At 41.3% G+C, this 17,656-nt stretch overlaps 3 protein-coding genes across 3 annotated transcripts; 2 read left to right on the top strand and 1 right to left on the bottom strand.

The window, feature by feature from the left end:
* The first annotated feature begins 2,268 nt into the window (after positions 1 to 2,268).
* nanog (nanog homeobox) lies at positions 2,269 to 5,006 on the top strand. Its single transcript, XM_063873779.1, has 4 exons — positions 2,269 to 2,832; positions 3,461 to 3,837; positions 3,932 to 4,069; positions 4,315 to 5,006. The coding sequence occupies exons 1-4, from the start codon at positions 2,436 to 2,438 to the stop codon at positions 4,678 to 4,680; spliced, it is 1,278 nt and encodes a 425-aa protein (XP_063729849.1). The 5' UTR covers positions 2,269 to 2,435; the 3' UTR covers positions 4,681 to 5,006.
* A 258-nt stretch (positions 5,007 to 5,264) lies between these two features.
* On the bottom strand, positions 5,265 to 12,848 carry tm9sf1 (transmembrane 9 superfamily member 1). The gene is made up of 9 exons (XM_063873778.1): positions 12,358 to 12,848; positions 10,656 to 10,867; positions 10,007 to 10,138; positions 9,667 to 9,789; positions 9,144 to 9,499; positions 8,387 to 8,541; positions 7,998 to 8,183; positions 6,702 to 6,975; positions 5,265 to 6,300 (listed from the first exon to the last, which is right to left on the bottom strand). The coding sequence occupies exons 2-9, from the start codon at positions 10,860 to 10,862 to the stop codon at positions 5,907 to 5,909; spliced, it is 1,827 nt and encodes a 608-aa protein (XP_063729848.1). The 5' UTR covers positions 10,863 to 10,867; positions 12,358 to 12,848; the 3' UTR covers positions 5,265 to 5,906.
* Positions 12,849 to 12,948: 100 nt separating this feature from the next.
* Positions 12,949 to 17,273, top strand: fen1 (flap structure-specific endonuclease 1). Its single transcript, XM_063912791.1, has 12 exons — positions 12,949 to 13,065; positions 13,503 to 13,621; positions 13,785 to 13,887; positions 14,027 to 14,129; positions 14,333 to 14,396; positions 14,598 to 14,707; positions 14,980 to 15,116; positions 15,566 to 15,632; positions 15,721 to 15,852; positions 15,936 to 16,087; positions 16,755 to 16,869; positions 16,981 to 17,273. The coding sequence occupies exons 2-12, from the start codon at positions 13,540 to 13,542 to the stop codon at positions 17,056 to 17,058; spliced, it is 1,143 nt and encodes a 380-aa protein (XP_063768861.1). The 5' UTR covers positions 12,949 to 13,065; positions 13,503 to 13,539; the 3' UTR covers positions 17,059 to 17,273.
* Positions 17,274 to 17,656: the final 383 nt, after the last annotated feature.

Here is a 17,656-nt window from a genome sequence, read left to right as displayed (position 1 = left end):
AGTAAAAGTAGTTCAATATTTTACGACATAGTAAATGTATTTACCATTGCTGGTTTTTGTACAAAAAATACACTCAAAGGCCAAACTATGAAACTGCCCTGGTAAGAGTTGTATAGAACTCTACATTTGACTAATGTACTAATGTTTTCACACATCAAATATAACACTGAATTGGACAATACCAGATGATAAGTACTTTTAATTTTTATACTTAGAAACATAAGGTCTATAAAACTTGTATATTTTTACACAAGTCAAGTTATTACGACAGGATATACTTGTAACCACGTTTATTCTATGGTTTGGTATAACCACTTTTACTGAGGTTAAGGACCTTAAAGTACTTTCCCCACCAATGAAATCAAAACAAAATTACTGATTGAACTTCAGAGAAGGAGGACGATAAAAGGGGACTTGTGTTTGCAGCTGGGAGAAGGTATCCAAACTCATTTACATACATTTGAGTCAACAAAAGAGATTCTCGCGGTCTTGCATTTCACTCCCAAAATGTAAAGTACTGAAACAACACAGTCAGTGACTGATGAGCACTATACAAGAAAGAAAAACTGAAGAAGTTATGATGTGAGCTGTAACTTGGAACATCCAGAGGTCCAATTTAGCATTGTTTTGTGTAGTATTTGCTGTAATAGATGTATTTCATAAGAGTAGGAACATCTTCCAAATGTTATGTAGTATCAAATAAAATCTGTCAAAAGTATCATGTTCAAATGTGTAGACACTGCAGCTGCTTTTACAAAACAGTTCATCCCAAATACACTTTCAAAATACTGTAGGCCACAATAAGCCTCGTCAAAAGTCGTCAAAGGCTAATCTTTTGTCCTCTCTCCACATACCAATGCTAATTCAAAGCACACTTGTCAACTCACACCCTCTACACACTCACACCATCAACACCCCTCCTGTGTGTCTTGGATTGTACAAGATCAGACAAACCCACCCTGCCCAGGCAGAGATCAGTGGGAATGCTAATGTGCCCATTAGGCTCACTGTTCTCGCATCAACTCATCTGTAATCTGAATCATTACCACGTCAATACAGCCAAGGAGCGGGGACACCAACAACCACTTGGATGGTAACACTCCGCTAATCTAAATCATCTTTGTGAAAGGGATTGCATTTGGAGGTAAAACACTCGGTTTCAACATGTCCAACCCACCGTACAGAATTTGGGGATGCTGGTATTTTAAGCAACAGTGGTTTGTCTTTAATCTCTAATGTTCAAAGTGCATAAATTAAAGTTCAATATATGTTTCAAGACTTTAAATCTCACACACATCCCGTACCAAGCTTAATATTCTGTTCAACATGTCTTAGTCAGCTGCTTGACTGCCTTTGATTTAAGTTTGTTTTTCTCAATATTTAACAAAACTGCTGAATAAGATATATGAGTGGTTCATAAACGCTCATACTTGAGACCCAGATACTATATTTAGTCTATTGATCTTTGACAGAAGCCTCAAAAACATAATGAAGCCACTTGGGGAGTCCCTGACATTTTAGTGCTGACAAAGCAGCATGGGAAGGTTGTTTACTATTTAGATAGCCCTCTTATGTAACTCATTTATGTAGTATGTAGTCAGGGACTTCTTTTAAATACCAAAGCTGACATAAAAATATCATATTTTGTATTTAGTGAGTAGCCATTTCGCTCTCTCATTTTTAGTGTATGCTGTATCTCATGTAGCTCATGGTAAGCTTTTCAAACAAACACCAAAGATCACCAATCTGAGCTTCAAAAGTCTAGCTAAGACACACATACTGGATTAGCAATCAACAGGATTCTGTTGAGATAGATCTGGCTAGGCAAACACAAACGTACTAATTTAGGAGTGCATAATGTAAGCATGTTAATAAAGGTATGAGTGAAGCATTTAAAAAACCAAACAAACAATAAATGTGGGCCTTAATAACTCCTTCCAGAAGATTAAAACTCAAGTGGGACATTTAACCTTGTCTGATTTGTAGTATTGAAAGAAATAGGAGTAATTTTAGGTCGCTTGGTGATGGTGTCATTTAAGAGGGTTACTTCAAAAGTGTACTTTTTTAACTAACTCTTCTAAATTAGTTTATTTTTCCCCATGTTCCAAACCAAAACATTTTCAAACAAATACTTGACTGAGTGGGCCAATGAGATGGCATCACTGCCGTCAATGAAGGTTGAATCAAAGAGATTGGCTCAAACAATCCCAACACCCACCTCCCAGCCTGCCCACACCCACACACCTCTTTATAACCAGCATCTGGAGGAAGGGCGCAATTCTTCAAGATAGTTGTCCCACTTCCTTTTTACCTGGACAGGGATCATTAGCATCGCCCTTTCGAGGAACGTATGCCTGCAGTATTTTAGGCCATTTTGACCCAGTACTCAAGTTGGTTCTTTTTTAAAAAAACATTTCTATCGCGACGGTGGAGACATGGCGGACTGGAAGGCTCAGATAAGCTACAACTATAATCCTTCTTACCACGCATACGCTTACAGCCTCATGTACCAACCCGGTCCGGAACAGAACCATGGGAACATGGCCAACTGGGGAGAAGCGCCCGCAGTCACGGATTCGAGCAACTTCAACGCCGGTGGATCTGTCTTCACAGCCAGGGCTCGGGAAGAGTCTCCACCTGGTAGCCCGGAGCTGCACACCATGAACGGCCACGGTCACTACCAGGGCTCGGAGGTGTGTTACCTGGGTGACTCCCAAGCAGGCCGTCTGCTGCTGGCCGGACCACAGCGGGCTGAGTACGATGCTCGGCAACATGAGGTCAGGCGGGCCGGGAGCGACACAGCCAGTGACTCGGAGGCACACACTTCACCAGGTACATAGCTACTGCTGACGTGCTTGCACTATTTAAAATTGGGAAACAACGTTTTTTAATCTTACATTTCCCCCGTGGTTGCAGAAAGCGAGGATTTCTTCCACCACAGTTGACCGTGAAGTCCAATTTAGTTCCATCTTGATTTAAAAAAAAATATCCCGCCACCGATTCTACCACGCGCCTCCTGAAACAAGTGGCGACATCTAGCGACAGAACTAAGGCCCAACAAATATTTAACCATATACAATTTAAGAGAATACACCAAAACGTTTAAACTACTAAAACAATGTGTTTCCCATAACCGTTTTTTATAATGGTCTTCTTTTATTTATATCCCACAGCAAGTCAAGCTTTTACCTTTTTTATGTTTGTGTTGGGCTGTATAATTCAATTTACTCTTAGAAAATATAATACTGCGTTGTGCATGCTTTTAAATTGGTATACAAAGTAAGTGCATAAATAACCTGGTTCTTATGAAGAAAATACAATTCATAATGTGTGATCGATCACATGCCATAAAACTGCAATGTTCTTACATCGTTAGTTGGGGCACACATTTCTGTATGGTGTTGTAAAATATACTCTAGTTAATGTCCCCTGCTCACCTTGTTTGTTCCCTTTCTCTTAGATTCCTGGAGTTCTGGGAGCAGCAGAGAAGGGAGTCTTCCCCAGGCGGACCCTGCTACATGGGCAAAGAAAGAGCTTGAGGATGAGGTGATTTGCAGGAGCCCTGATGCCAGAGAGGCTGTTTCCAGCACTCTAATGGATGAGCCCAGGACCTTTCCTGTCAGTAGGAACGTGTGCACAACCGACACCCAACATGCACCCTTGATTGCCCCAAAGATGCCAAGCACTGCTGCTGCAAATACCCCTAAAGGAAAGGTCCGCTCTGCCTTCTCTGAGAGTCAGATGAATGCTCTTGTCCAGCGCTTCAGTGTTCAGAGGTACCTCACACCAGCGGAAATGAAGAACGTTGCAGAACTGACTGGGTTGTCCTATAAACAGGTGAGGGATTAATGGATGTCGTGCATCACATTCACAGCAAAATGTATGCTTCTATTTTTCTGATCATCTGGATCTCTTTGTTTTTTCTTTTCAGGTTAAGACTTGGTTTCAGAACCGGAGGATGAAGCTGAGGAGGCACCAGAAGGACACGAGCTGGGTCTCTGAGCGCTACAACAGAAGCAGCCCGACTCGTGGACCCATGTACACCAATATGCCACCACACATCCCACCTGTTAGTAGCTCTTTGTTTGTTCAAATATTTAATGCTGATAAATGTGTGATTGAACATTGTCCTGCCTAGATTTCCTGTGAATCAATAACAGAGAAACAGAGGCTAGGACATAAAACAAGACGTCCATAATGGAGGCCTAACCATAGTCTGGTTATGGCCTTAAAGGCGTGACGAAACATAATCAAACCTATGAATAAGAATGCCACTTCTACTAAATTGTATACTCATGCCTGTCTTCCTCTCAGTATCAGGGAGAAGCCCGGCCCCAGCTGAAGGAGCATTACAACCAGCACATGATAGAGACAGCCTTTAAAAAGACGACTCCTCAGAACCTCGCCTTCTATCTGGCCGCTATGAACTCTGCTGCTGGATCTGCGGGATACCCCGGCTGGTCCCCTGGCTCGTCCCAGACCGCAGTGCCCCCCAGGCCCCAGGCGGTGGGCTGGACCATGCCTCCTGGAGTCAACCACTATGAGTATAACCCCATGGCATTCAACCCCGCCAGCGCCGCCCCAGTAAATAACACTGGGCATGACACGAGCTTCGAAAGCAAAGGCGGGGAACCTGTGGACACCCGTGGCCCAATCATGGTTCATAATGCCGGCCAGTAGTTGTTGGGTTGCCGAGTTTATATGCTTTTTCTGTAATGGTTACCCAAAAGCCCTGTTTATATTCTATTTCCTCACTGGAGGTCTTTTTGCATGGTCGAGTGTACATATACCTTGTTCATACTCCCGTTCAAAAGTATTTTACCAAGTTTTATTTTTTATATACAACTATTTAACGTTTGTTGGTGTGTGTGTTCTTTGCGCTTTGTGATGCCAGTTGGGTCCAAATTGGATGCATTCTTGTATTTTTTTGGAACTGTTTTAAAGCCAAGTACTGAAAGATCTGCTGTGCACACATTTTTCTATTAAAGCCAGTTTCATTTTAGTAACTTTGAGTGTTTTTATTTTCCTTTCTTTACTGAGAGCATGCTTCTATCCTGACAGATGTGATTTTTAAAAAAAGTTTTATTTGTGCATGAATAGTGTGTGTATATGATATGGCTAAACCGGAATATCCTTCATCTGCAAGACATTAGGAATCAAATGTCAAAAACCTCATAGCGACTACACATGTAGCATTCTCAACAGTAAATTGTAAAGAATATAAAAGCCGGTGTAAACAATTCCGGAGTTTCTTGCTGGCACTGTTGTATTAAAAGCATTTTATTGAAAAGACTATATTTACATCAGAACCAAAACCAGTCAATGGTGACCATAAGATGCAATGTGGCTCCCATCACTAACATCTTGCATCAGCTCTTCTACAACGCATTCCTCTTAACCTCTGTAGGGCCATGTGGAGCTCGACGGGTTTCTTTCAAAACTATTTTCCCCCTAATTAAATTGGCTGTTGAAATTGAGCGGGTGGAGTATAATTGCAAGTAATAACACCTGCTGTATATTTAATAAACCTACAGTATGAGTCAGCTGCTTCAGTGGATAACTGGTGCAATGTGGGAATTAAAGACTAGAGCCTGCCGAGCCTTGATCGAGCATTAAGTAGAAACCAGATGCCACTACTTCATACAATGATTAAATCCATTCACGCCCCATCTCATACATTTGTACACACTCGCTCCCGATAGGACACAACCAATCCCTTTGTACAGAAATATCCCATTTTATACTTAAATACATAATCCAACCGGGTTAAAATAACAGCTACATTTCAATCACCAGCTCTCACTTAAATCAAGGCCCCTTGTTCTCCTCGCGCACAGGAGATGTGTGTATGAATGACAGCAAGAGTAGAATGAGGATTGTTTATAGCCATGTGTGTATTCACTTTTTTAGTCCATCTTGAGGCTACGGTAGATGTAGCGAATAAACGCCAGGGAGGCCCAGAAGGACACGCTGCCCAGCATCAGAGAGAAGACCAGCGCCGTGAGCAGAGAGTAACCGAAGAACTCCGTGCTCTGCACCAGGCCGCTCATCGACGACCGGTTCCGGTAGTAGAAAACAGAGTAGACGAAGATGAAGAGGCCGGTGGAGCCGGTGCTCAGGACACTGCGCCACCACCACCGGTAGTCTTCGCCGGACAGCAGGAAGTAGGTGAGCGCGACGGAGATGCAGGCGCCCACCGAGAGGAGGATGGCGAAGACGCACAGCAGGATGCCGTAGAGGGTGTAGTGCTCTCTGCCCCACACGGTGGCGAAGATGTAGTACAGCTCCACTGAAATGGCACTGAGACAAATGATAAATAAAAGAAATAAGTAACTCAAATCCAAAGGCTGTACTTTTTATATTTTTACCATTTGTCTGTATACATGTGGAAATTAATAGTACCAATGATGATTAAACATACTGAATCATTCCGTTCATTCTACTACTATGCATATTTTTTTGAGCCTTTCTTTTTTTATAAGCATGATAGCACAAACGTACAAATAATATAAATGTTAATACAGAAATATATTAATAATAGCCTCTGTTTCTATTTGAGAATTTTTAGAATAACATATTATGAACGGAAGATTTAGTTACAGGTTTTTTATTGAGATCATTTTTTGGTTCAACATTCCTATGGAGAGTAGGACTTTAAATTTGATTCAAGCAAATTTTCCCCACACATCAAGACGTCTCACCTGAAAGGCAGGAAGCCGCCGATGGCCATGTGTACAGCCGTGTGTTTGTACCACGGCTGCGAAGGGATCTGCCGGGCGATGTTGCGAGTGCGGCAGGGCGCCTGGAAGCTGCCGGCTCGATTCTTTCCCACAATGCCGCCGATGACGGTGAGCGGGAAGCCCACCAGCACCCAGGCCCCCAGAATGAGCAGCACGGTGGTGGCTGGCAGAGCCTGAGTGGAGCCGCTCCACCAGTGGATGGAGTTCACAACACTCCATGTCAGGAACAGAGGAGCTGCGGGGATGAGGGATGGATTCAGTAAAGAACAGGCATCTTTAAATCACTCCAGGCGGTTTTTTTTAGGAAGCATGACCCAGAGTGTAGTTAAAATGGGTTAGGGTTAGGTGATTCATTATATTTAATGATGTGTTTTTAATGCTGAAAGTATACAGCTGCTTAACTACCGAATAAGACACATTTTTACATGCCAGTTCTTTAAAACAATTCCTTGAACCTGAACCAATAACTCCTGCATAAGTGAATAAATTATAAATGGAGTGGAACATCATTGTCACATTATACCGAGCATAAATGAGACTGCCGTAATACACTAGGCTTTAAAACTACTTAACTATTTAAATTAGGCATGGTTGAAATAACTCCAGTTTCTCTTCTAAAAGTAAAAGCCTAAATCAACAATATGTATTCCTTAGGAAAAGTCTTGAATTTCTTTTAGTTTGAGGTTAAGTTAATAAGTTTTAAAAAAGGTAAAAAATCATTGAGAATCCTTACAATAATTTTAGTGTAAAAGTTTAATTTCCTTCAATAAATTTCACTCTTTGGAGACCATAATGTGAAGACAGTTTAAAAGGCCAAACCTCAATCAAAATTCATCATTATCAATTTATTCCTTTTTAAGCCTAATCATCTCATTTTAAATAACAGCTTAACGCCAAAATGTAAAATGTGTAGAGGGAAATGTAAGAGCTGATGAAAAAAGTAAGGAGAAAAGCAAACAAGGACTGAGGATGGAAGGTGCTTAATGGGTTAAAAAAAACCTTGCGCTATTGGCAGAGAGGAGATAGTCTAATGCAATTACAGAAAAATGGAGTTTTAATTCCCTGCAAATATAAGAAACATGAACATTAATAACGTTAAGAATTCAGTACAATTCAAATGCTCAAATTTTGAACTGGCTCAAGAATGTCCTTACAAATAAAGTCTTATCTTAGCTTATCTTTTCTTATCTTAACTGTCTTACCCTACTCTAACAACCAAAGTGTGATATGTTCCCAAACCCTTCTCATCAGACTCACCAGAGAACAGGGAGGAGGTGAGTATGATGTTCCACACCCAGCGCTGTCCATTGAGCTGTGTGTAGAAGCTGCAGGACACGTAGCCCGACACACAGCTGGTCAGAGCATACAGGACGATGGCAGCGGAGTTGATGGCACCATGGCGATGCACGTTAAACATTCCCAGCAAAGCCATGAAGATGATTCCTAATGAGGAGACATTAGAGTAATCAGACTCCTCTACATGTGACCTGTGTGTGTGCCATTATCAGGTTTCTAGTTGTTGTGTCCCTCTGTTGGTCGGCACAGAAACTGTTGCTGCGGGTCAATGCTGCTCGGACTGCTCGGTTTTCAAACAGAACAATGATCCCCCTACTACTGTTTGGGTGTATTTGAGAATGAATGCTCACCTGTAGCAAGAGTAAGGAACTGAGCCCCCACCCCCAGCACGGCACACAGCAGGCTTTTGTAAGGGGGAAACCTGAAGACGTCAGTGTGAATGATCTTCCAGCCGTTGTCTCCCTGGTCCAGATCATCACAGCCGCCCTCCTCCTCCACATTGTACCTGCAGGGGAGGGGAGCATGCTTTCATGAACAGGAGTTGTCTAAAAGTTGATGAGGAAGAAAAAGTGAGAAGATAGAGGAAGAAACCAATGATCTGAGACTTCATACTTTGAGTTATTTTCCAATTTTTCGAGTTACATTTATTTCATGGTCTCTCTAAATGTGTTATGTTTTGATACTGTTCCAATTTTAAAATACAACCCTAGACATTAATTATCATCTGTTTGTAACAGTGAATGTACATGAACAAAATTGTAGGGGGAGAGAACTAACGTCTACAACTCTACATTTAAAACTACCCTGAACCTGGACTCAGACTTGTTGAATCCACAGCGTCCAAAAGAGAGTAAAAAGTATGTATAGCCTAAATGTATACCTTCTCAATAGACTGTCGAATTAAGGCTGCACATGCTGAGTATTTTTTTATAATTGACCAAATGATCAAATGTATTTCGAAATTATGAATTGATTATATCATTATTACTTAACAATGTTGTCAACAAAATTGTGATAAATGTCTTTAAAATTCCCTATTCCATATTTAAAGACACGATACCTAAAGTCTCACATTTATAGGCCCGATCTCCTTCTTCCCTGACTAACCTGGCAAAGTCATTCTTCAGGACCCGCATGAGGATGATGATGACGAAGCCCAACAGCAGCACCACCAGCACCAGTGAGTTAATGATGGAGAGCCAGTGGATCTCCAGTGTTTTGGGGAAGAACGAGTAGTCTCTGAGGCGCTCGGCTCTCCTCGAGTGAGGCAGAGGGGACTCGAACCACCGCACGCTGTAGGTGTGGGTCACAACCAGGCTGCCTCCTCCCACCCCGACTCCTCCCACTGCACCTGCACCCTCCTCCAGGGGAACAGGTTTCACGTCTTTGACTGAAACATTGGCAAATATCACTGTGTCGCCATTGTACTCGATGTTGAAGTCCAGATGAGTCCACAAACCCACCTGTAGGGGGTGAGAGGAGAGGGGAGAAGACAAAAATAAAGAGGAAGAGAGAGATTCAAAGAAGAAATACAGTTAGTGTGGTTTAGATGAAACAGGGACTTTGCATAATGACAAAACCGTACACCGTCTAATTCAAATATCCCACGATCCCTCAGCAAGAGGTTTACCTTGTGCCTGTGGGGCAGGAAGCCGCTCTCCTCTATGTATCCCACAAAGCCCAAGATAGGAATGTCATCCAGGACAAACTCAAAGTAAAAAAGTTCCTCGATGGCCTCACGAAGTTCGTCCACCTGACACACACAAAACATATCCACAATCAGACCCCATTTATTTCACAGGCCACAGCATTTAATCCTATAACTCCTACACTATGTTAAGCAATGATAGGTTTCAAAAGCACTAACAAGTATAAACAGACCAAGTACACTATAGAAGTTAAACTTACACAAGGTGTTTAGTAGTGTACCGGTTAGGTTCAAACTGTCCACACGTTTTGCAAATAAATACCTGTTTTTCTGAAAGTGTGAGCGTGCAAAGAGTTTTTTTCTCCACGTTCTCCCTGAATCGAATGTAATATAAGGACTCTGCCATCCTGTCACCATCCAACACTTCTCCCAGACTCAGGGACTTGTGATGCACCTGAAGAAGAAGTGTTACAACATGAGTGACAGAGTGTACAAAAAGTGGCAGAAAGCACAAGTTGGTCGGAGTTCTATGAGTAAGTGATTTCAGAACATAAAACTATGAGGTGAGAAAGAAGGGGAAAAAATAACATGACAGGAATAAATCTCAAACCAGGTGAAATCCTCTCGAGCGAAAAACTCAAGATGTATTTCAGGCTACATTACACTGTGTCGTAAATACATTTAAACATATACTACCCATTTGTCTACCTGTAAAAGGTTTCATTTTTATTCTGTATTCAATAAAATGTGTTCACAGATTTTGCAACATCAAGCCCTTTGGCAGTAAAGTTCAGAGTTTCATTGGACCCTCATGGCCTGGTGGAGAAACACTACTTTTCAGATAAATGGTATAAGAAATGTTGAGACGTAACTGTTGTCCTTAGACTTCTGTTTACATTTAGCATTACAAGATTATCTCTCTGTGAGCTTCAGCAGACAATAATACACAGTGAATCAGAACAAAGACTGACCTTCTCCGGTCTGCAAACAGGCAGAGTGTAGTAGTGATATGTCTCCTGGGGGTTATGATAAGGACCCACTTTGTTGACATAGAGAGTCACGTTGTCCCCCTGTTTGTAGCCCACTGCCCAGCCTGAGAACAAGCACAGGATCAAGACGCAGTGCAGGCCCATCGTCCTCTGGCAGCCCCCTGGCAGGTGTCCTATTCCACACTGCATAACCCCTGGTGCAAAGATGGACAGTGGATCAGTTCATGAGGAGAACAGCTGTGTATCCGTCCTGAGACTCACAGTATGTCTTTCATTTAAAGTCAAGAAGTCAGGTTATGTCCATGCCACTAACACCTGATGTGTGATTTTTGTGTCAGGGGGAGAATTTTGTGCAATGTCACTTCAACACAGTTCTAGCTAACACACATGAATAATAAGAGAAACCCAACAGCCGTGAGACACTGCGGGTTACAATGAGTTTCATCAGTGTTATAGTCCAGGGGGGCTTTTATGACTAGAATTAAATTAGCTCTGTCACTTCTTTCTGTCTGTGATGACTTTATGGGAGTATACAAAGGATGCTGTTCTGTAGATCAGATTTATTTATTTTTAAAAAGGTATCCCCAGAATATATTGGCATAGTGTTGCTCTCAAATTCAATAATGTTTTACACTGTATACTCATTTATTTCCACTATTTTTTACGCCACAGTTGAGTGTGATGCTATAGGGGAATTGCTTATTTTTTTCTTTTAAGAAAGCCCTACATTTGCAACGACCATTTAATTAACAATAGTGACCTTCCTATTTCAAATCAATGATTATTATTAACTACAATCAACCTGTCCTCAACCTCACAAATAATAACAAGTATCTCACTGTTATTAAATACATTAAAATGAATTTAAGAGGTTGATCCATTCTCAGAACTGATGTCACATTCCTGGTCAAATGTCACAGCAATGCAACATTTCTGAGATGTCTATGTGTGCAGTTTTAATGCAATTCAATCCTGTTGATAACAATTTGTGCTGTCTTGTGCATCTTCATGCTGACTTTCAGTGTCAAAGTGAAGGAAAGGATTTAGTTTTTTGTCTAAACAGAGTGGTATATGAAGTCATGCTAGAGTGGCCGTGCTCTCTGATGAATTATCTCTTGAGGTTGAGAGGGAAAGTCTCAAAAGGCTGATCACTTGTGTGTAATCTTCAGTGTCAGTGTGTTTCCTGGTATGACTCTTCAGCATCACACATGCAGGTCTGGACCTCCTTAATTATTTAGTGCCAGGACAGCCATTAAAATATCACATTTGAAAAGACTGTTTTCTACGAACCTTAAGAATTTAGATAACACACATAATTATCTTAGCTAGGCCAATAACTCCATCAGCAACTGATGACTATAGAAATCCATGCTGTCATAAACTATGTTTAGTGAAATGTAGTGAGTGACTGCTAAATTGACTTTGATATTATTTACTACAATTTCAGTAAGAGTACGCTCAACCATTATAGTGCCAGAAAACGCAGGGGGGGGGGCTCATATTTGTTTAGCAAATTCCACTATGAATGAGACTATAATGATGGGCCTCAGTGATTCGTGAAAAAAACAAACAACTTATCTAAATCCACACTGCGTTATTCAAAAGATGCATTTTCATTTTCAGCATAGCGACTCACAAAGACAGCAAATGACTACAGGGTAGAAGTTGGAAAAATGTGCTATACCAGTATCACTCCAGTTCCAATGCTGCAGATCCGACTAAACCTGTCTGTCTGCCTGGTGCCTCTGTCTCCAGGCCCCGACACACTCCTCTCTGCTCCGGTATGCGCCGATGCTGAAGCTCAATGTAAAGATTTACAGCGAAACATCTTGGAAATCGTCGGTGCAATGTCCCAACGTTTTATGCATTCATGGCGATGATATCCGGGTACACCAAGTACTTTTATTGACACATGAGCCAGTGTAGAAGAGGGGGTTCGACTCCACGTCACCTTAAAAAATAAAAATAACGACGACTCCGTTGAGTTTTCCGGAGTGGGCGGAGAAACAAAAACACACCTCCGACCTTACGGGTACTTCGCAGCCGGGGAGATGCTCGTTTTACAAGCCATTCGCAATGAACCAGTTTTTTTGTGTTGTAATGCTACCTAAAAACAAATAAAACCCTTTGAAACCTCAACATAAGCGACTCTGTTATTATACTGTGTTGACCGGATTTCCTTCAACCTCAATGAACCAATGAATGCCCTTCCAATACTTCCTCATTAGAACTCAGGCCTGGTTAATCAAACCTGCACGATCGATGCGCAGTTCTTCAGTGTCTTTGACGATGCCGCGCTCGATAGATTGATAGGCGATGTCTGCTATTTGATTTCCCGCGAAAGAACCGCGCCACAGTGAGTGCTCATAGACTCGAGGGAAACTGCAACCCGGTGAGTTAAAAAACATTAAAACAGTTTACCTTCATTGATGATACAACGATAAAATAATGCTGTCCGCTAATAGCATGTACAATAAGAATGCATGCGACATTTATTTATTTAGCCTAGCAGCTGCAGCTTTAAATCTGTGTGCAACAAAGCTACTCACCATGACACGTTCTGTCCTGCAAACCAAATTCCCTTCAAAAACTAAACATTTATTGTATGCATCTTTCACTGTTAATCCACCATCATATAAAGAAGCTTATGCTAGCTTTTCCTTTAATGATCTTTAATTCGGCATGCATCAGTCAAAGTAGGATGGATGTAAACACGATGTAAACTTCAAAAGCAAGGTGGTATATTGCTGTATGCTAAACAACATTCGAGGGCCTCAATTGCATGTGTGTGACAATAGAATAATTAAACATGATTTCATTGTTTTTCAGATTTTTGTGATTTCCGTTTGAGCTTCAGCCTAACATAATGGGAATTCACGGGCTTACTAAACTGATTGCTGATCAGGCCCCTGGTGCCATCAAAGAGCAAGACATCAAGAACTACTTTGGTAAATGTTACAGGTCCCGTTACCTACATATTGATGACTGTATCAGAAAGGAGAAAGAGATCAGAGGCATTATATAGTGAATGAAAGCTTGCATAGAAACCATGTTATAGATCACAATGGCATTTTTTTTGTTGTTATCCTCTGCTTTTCTAAATGTTTGCAGGTAGGAAAATTGCTATAGATGCCTCCATGTGTATCTACCAGTTCCTGATCGCTGTGAGACAGGACGGCAACTTACTGCAGAATGAGGATGGCGAGACAACAAGGTGAAGCCAACACCACAAAAGAGAAATTAAGTCGTAGTTGGAGAAATTCAATAGGCAGTAGTTATTTTCTTGCTCCTAGACTACGTAGCTCATATCTGGACCCAATAGTGAAACATTTCTGCCACGTACTTTCCCTCAGCCACCTGATGGGAATGTTCTACCGGACAATCCGCATGCTGGAATATGGCATCAAACCTGTATACGTGTTTGACGGAAAGCCCCCACAGCTCAAGTCAGCAGAGGTTAGTATGGGCTCTGATTTCCTGTTGTCAGATAGATCAGTAAATGCAAACATGTTTTACAGCTGTTGACATGTCTAGACCAGCTATTTGGTAATCAAAAGACAGTATTATTGAGATAATTATTTAGGTTTGCTTATTAAAACCTTCCATCCTTTTGTTAAGTCATTCACTCACTCTGCCTTTGCTCTTCTTGTCACCCCTAGTTGGAAAAGAGAGGGGAGAGGAGGGCAGAAGCAGAGAAGCAGCTTGCTCAAGCTCAGGAAATGGGTACAGTTCATATTTCTCTCCCTTTTCTTTAACATTTATCATGAGTGGTGGATCAAAATCAGTGTGTATATTGGGTGATTAGGTGTGTAAACCATGCCATCAGACTTGATATGTTGTATTATAAAGCTTCATTTACATGGTTGACTTTGTTACATTGCTTATGAATTTAAATGTTTATTGAAATGGTTTGTCTCAACCCAGGGGAGCAAGAGAATATCGACAAATTCAGCAGGCGTCTGGTAAAAGTGACCAAGAATCATAATGACGAGTGCAAGAAGCTGCTAACCCTGATGGGAGTGCCTTATGTGGAGGTGAGATCAACCATCACTTTGCTACTCTTGCTGGATTAGTATCGTAAGTGACTTTTCTAAGAAGTCTTGATTTGTGTCTGCTTTAACACCTGAACTTGAATGCTCTCACCCTTTTATACATATCGAGAAATTAAGAAGAACATTTAAAGTGAATGCACAGAGAAATCCGTCCTGCTGTAAGCCCTTTCCCTGTGTGTTAGAGGTTAACTGCTGCAGAACAGGTTTTGCTGAATAATTATTTGAAATGTAATTCAAAGTGCTTTGTCCTGTAGGCTCCGTGTGAGGCGGAGGCCAGCTGTGCTGCTCTGGTTAAAGCAGGGAAGGTGTTTGGCACAGCAACAGAGGATATGGACGGGCTAACCTTTGGGACAAATATCCTGCTCAGACACCTGACCGCCAGTGAAGCAAAGTAAGCACCTGCTTCCCACCTTCACTGCATCATTAATATCCACTGCTAGGCTCTTTAGAAGAGATGTGTGTGTTGTGGTGCAGTTGTTTATATAATATCCTATTCTTGATATCTTTTAATCTTTATATGGGCCAGATAGTTTTCAGCTTCAGCTATTCTAATTTAATGATCACTATGGGCTGTCCAACCCGCTCCTATTCACATTGGGGAGAAAGATTTCATACTTTAGAAGTGATACAGTTATAAAGCCATAACAAAAAGGAAGTACTGACCCCTACATTTTGTTTTGATAAATTGATAACAAAACTTATTCTGAAGAGCTTGAATCAAGGGATTAGGAGCCCAAATTTATGGGATTCCCAGTTTTCTTGAACTTTAAGTAAGTGCGTGTGATTAAGACTCGAAATAGTAGTATTAAGAATTATTTTCCTTTGTGGACATTCTCTTAGGAAACTTCCTATCCAGGAGTTCCACTTCAGTCGCATCCTGGCAGACATCGGCCTCACCAATGAACAGGTAAATACAGTGCAGCAATTTGTAGAATAAGAAAGTCTTTTTCTGTTGTTTAATTTTTGCATTAACTCCACCCTCGTTCCTCCTGTAGTTCATAGACCTGTGTATCCTGCTGGGCTGTGACTACTGCGGCACCATCAAGGGCATTGGTCCCAAGAGGGCCATCGACCTGATCAAACAGCACGGCAGCATTGAGGAGATCCTGGAAAACATCGACACCAAGGTAATCCATGTCTGCTACCATCCATAAATCCAGGAAATAAAATGAAAGAGTTCTGATGGTTCGTCCTGTTTGGCTTCATGCAGAAGCACCCCCCTCCAGAGGACTGGCTGTACAGAGAGGCCAGAGCTTTGTTTTTAAATGCAGAAGTGGTGGATTGTGCCACTGTGGATCTGAAGTGGGCGGAGCCGGATGAGGAGGGACTGATCCACTTCATGTGTGCTGAGAAACAGTTCAGGTAAACCCTCAGCAGAGATTCATTGAGTTTTGTTGCTCTGATGATGATCAGGACCTTTGTTGTTGCAATGATTATATGAGCAGATCAGCTGTTTATACACCGTCTGACCACTACGCGGCGCTGCTGACTCAGAGATTTGAGTCACTTAAACATATGGGCTTTTGCCATATTATATAAGGTTAAGATAGGGTAACACAATTCACATTATTGTTATAAAGACGAGTGCAGTGTCAAAACGGCAGTGAGCGAAATATGTGGAAGCATATTGTTAAATGCATTATTGTGGTGCAGAGAAACAAACAGTGTTCTACAGATTTATTCAAAAGTCCTTGCTTAGTACAGACCCTCTTTTAAAAAGTCACACTACGATCATTTTCATATATTCTTCAACCTGCATTCTGAACAAAAACAAAATCAGGAAATGTCATCCTTTCCATCTCCCCCTTTCACCACTGTATCTCTAATAAAGGCTCTCTCTGGCCCCAACATGTCTTAGAATATCAGAAAAAGTACCGTCTAAAAATCTAGTTTATTTGTTTCTGAAAATGATGACCATCTTCCAAATGATTGTTTATTGCTGAGAAATAAAGTTTGCAAAGTTCACGTGGAATCAACATTATTTATAGCATGTAACTTTTTATTCATCGATCGATTGATTTGTGTGCAGCGAGGACAGGATCCGTAACGGCTGTAAGAAGATCTCCAAGAGCCGACAGGGCAGCACTCAGGGACGCCTGGACTCTTTCTTCAGCGTCACCGGGTCTCTGTCCTCCAAGCGGAAGGTACATTCATGAAAAATGCAGTGTGACTGTGTGTATCCAAAACAATGTGTTGATTGCATTTAGACCCTTTTTAAATAAAACTGGATTTGTTTCTTCTGCTTTTCTTTTAAGGAAACTGAGCTTAAAGGATCTGCAAAGAAGAAGCAGAAGACCGGAGCCACGCCGGGGAAATTTAAGAAGGGAAGATAGACTGAGCATTGGGCTCCTTGTGATTCCTTTAATTCATATTGTAATAAATATCATCCTATCAAATAAAGAGTGTTAAAACCAACGTAGCTCCAGATGAGGCAGGAGAAAGCTGCAGGTTATAAGTTCAGCTAAACAGTTCTGTATGACCAAACTGGATTTTGTTGATGTAAAAAAGTATGTTTTCCAGTATTGAATAAAAGCCTTTTTGTAAAGCAGTTTGTTACTAAGCGATTGATTTGAATTATATCGGCTTAAAGATGAAAACTCATTCCCTGCGGTATGTCTTCCCATTATTGTGCTCGTCACAAAGAAGACGGGTGTGATATAAAAACAGGATATGAGAAATAGATAGTGTCTGAAAGGTGCTTTTTCTTCTCTAAAAACTCAGGTCATGCGGTTTGTAGAAGCTATAAAAGTATCTGGTTTCAACATCCTTTTAGTGTGCGACTGAATATGGTAGAACATTTGTTGGTTTTTGCAAAGTTGGCTGAATTTCAAGACCCTATTTTCTCCCTTTTCCCCGAGGTAAGATGAATAATTGTACTGCTTTTTATTGAATTTGCACGTAGCGTTTTAATCTGCAGTTATTTTATTTGTT

This window comes from Eleginops maclovinus, chromosome 21, assembly GCF_036324505.1.
Source record: "Eleginops maclovinus isolate JMC-PN-2008 ecotype Puerto Natales chromosome 21, JC_Emac_rtc_rv5, whole genome shotgun sequence".
NCBI classification, from domain to species: Eukaryota; Metazoa; Chordata; class Actinopteri; order Perciformes; family Eleginopidae; genus Eleginops; species Eleginops maclovinus.
This window is presented reverse-complemented; position numbering and strand designations above follow the sequence as displayed.